At 39.2% G+C, this 1,979-nt stretch overlaps 1 protein-coding gene across 1 annotated transcript; it reads left to right on the forward strand.

Moving 5' to 3' along the window:
* Positions 1 to 221: 221 nt before the first annotated feature.
* Positions 222 to 992, forward strand: LOC142518471 (uncharacterized). The gene is made up of 2 exons (XM_075621256.1): positions 222 to 785; positions 900 to 992. Exons 1-2 carry the CDS (start codon positions 222 to 224, stop codon positions 990 to 992), a joined length of 657 nt encoding a protein of 218 aa, XP_075477371.1.
* Positions 993 to 1,979: the final 987 nt, after the last annotated feature.

Below are 1,979 nucleotides of genomic sequence, written 5' to 3' on the forward strand. Positions count from 1 at the left end.
TATTGTTAGTTTCCTGTTTTGTAGCCTAGGATTATGCTACAATCTTGAGGATATATTCTGACGATTGAGAATGAGAAAGCAAAGAAGAAAACATTCTTTCATGGTATCAGAGCTTCAAGGTTTTTTCTTCTCAATCTCTTTCCGCTGTGCCCTAGCTGTGATTTCCGCCCCTCTTCTTCTTCTTTTCTTTCTTCCCTGTCGTTTGTCTTTCTCCGGCAACGATGTCTCAATCCATAAATTTTCACCCAGCTCTTGCTGTCTCCAACATTAGGAATCATGTTCCTATTATTCTCGAGATGGAAAACGTGCAATACTCAACAAGGGCGGAGTTGTTCAAGGTTCATGCACGTTCGAACAAGGTTCTCCATCACATCATACCTCCTCCGGAAGACAAACCTAAGGCCACGGTCGAGGAGGAGGATGCCGACATGTGGGCTACTCTTGATGCCACGGTCTTGTCGTGGATTTACTCCACGATATCTAATGACCTTCTACACACCATCCTTGCACCCGATGCTACGACACTGGAGGCTTGGAACCGTTTGCGAGACATTTTCCAAGACAATAAGCATTCCCGTGCGGTCACTCTTGAGCAACAATTTTCAACCACCAAGATGGAAAATTACCCCAATGTATCGGCATATTGTCAACGGCTAAAGTCCTTGGCCGATCAATTGAAGAATGTCGGGGCTCCGGTGTCTGAGAGTTGGTTGGTGCTTCAACTTGTCTCTGGTCTCACTACTCCGTACCGTGGTGTGGGTACAATGATCCGACAAAGTGATCCTGTAAGGACCGTGTATCGTATTATCGTAAATCCTATGTTGATTATCGATAATTCATGAAATTATCATGTGATTATGTATATGATGTATATCATGACAATGAAAGTGAGAAAATAGGTGGTGAGGATGAAAGATTATATTAGAAATTTATTTGTATTTGGAACATGTGATGAACCGCAACAGAAAAGTGACACATGTTACGGTTTTTAGCATAATTAACAGAGTATTGGTCCAAATGACATGAGGCCAATTTCATTGGAAAGATAATACATAATACTAAAACTTTCATGTTTTGAGTTTTGTCCAAATCCATTTGGAAATATGGGCAAAATCATCCCGAAGTGTATCGTGTGCGTTGTAGTTCCTACAATGACACAGTTTGGGAGAATGAGCATAACTCTCGTATCCGATATCCAAATTGAGTGAGGTTAGTGACAAATGAAAGCCAAGACATAGATCTACAACTTTCCTGTTTACCATTTTTGCTAATTCGAAACCTAAAATAGCGTTTCAGACAGAGCAAGGCGCGCACCCGTGCAGAACTGCACGCGCGGGCAGAACTATGCGCGCATATGCGCGAGTTTGGTCGCGCATATGCGCGAATACCTCTGTATCACACGATTTAAGGCTGATAAGGATGAGTTTTACGAGAAATTCCTCATCTCTTCCTCTGAAATTCGAGAGAAAAGTTGGAAACTCGAATTCAAACGTACAAAATCACCTCGAAACGTTGTCCAAACGTTGAACAAATTATATATTCGAAATCCTTGCGTCGAGAGCTTTTTTTGAGGTAATTTTCTTCTAGTTTCAGTACCTCTAAATATGAAAGTGCTGAAATAGCATGTATTTGAAGTCGAGATTCCTATATGTGATAGAATAACCGACAAAAAACTCGTATTCGAAGTCGGAATTGAATTATGTTATGATTTTGATTTGATATGAATTTTCAAAATTTCAAAAGATATTTGGAACTTATATTATTGATTTTGAATCAGGTTATTGATTGAAATGATTATGTTATTGATGTAAATAAATTATCATACTGATATCGTCAAGCTACATCAACTGGAACGAAGAATTGAGGTATGTTGCGACCGGGTAACATACGACAGGTATCTGTATTATATGATATATGTCGGATTGATTTGATTGATTGGAATGATATTATGTGTCTATATGCTTTATTTGTTGATTGAT

The sequence above is a fragment of the Primulina tabacum genome, chromosome 11 (assembly GCF_025594145.1).
Source record: "Primulina tabacum isolate GXHZ01 chromosome 11, ASM2559414v2, whole genome shotgun sequence".
Lineage (NCBI taxonomy): Eukaryota > Viridiplantae > Streptophyta > Magnoliopsida > Lamiales > Gesneriaceae > Primulina > Primulina tabacum.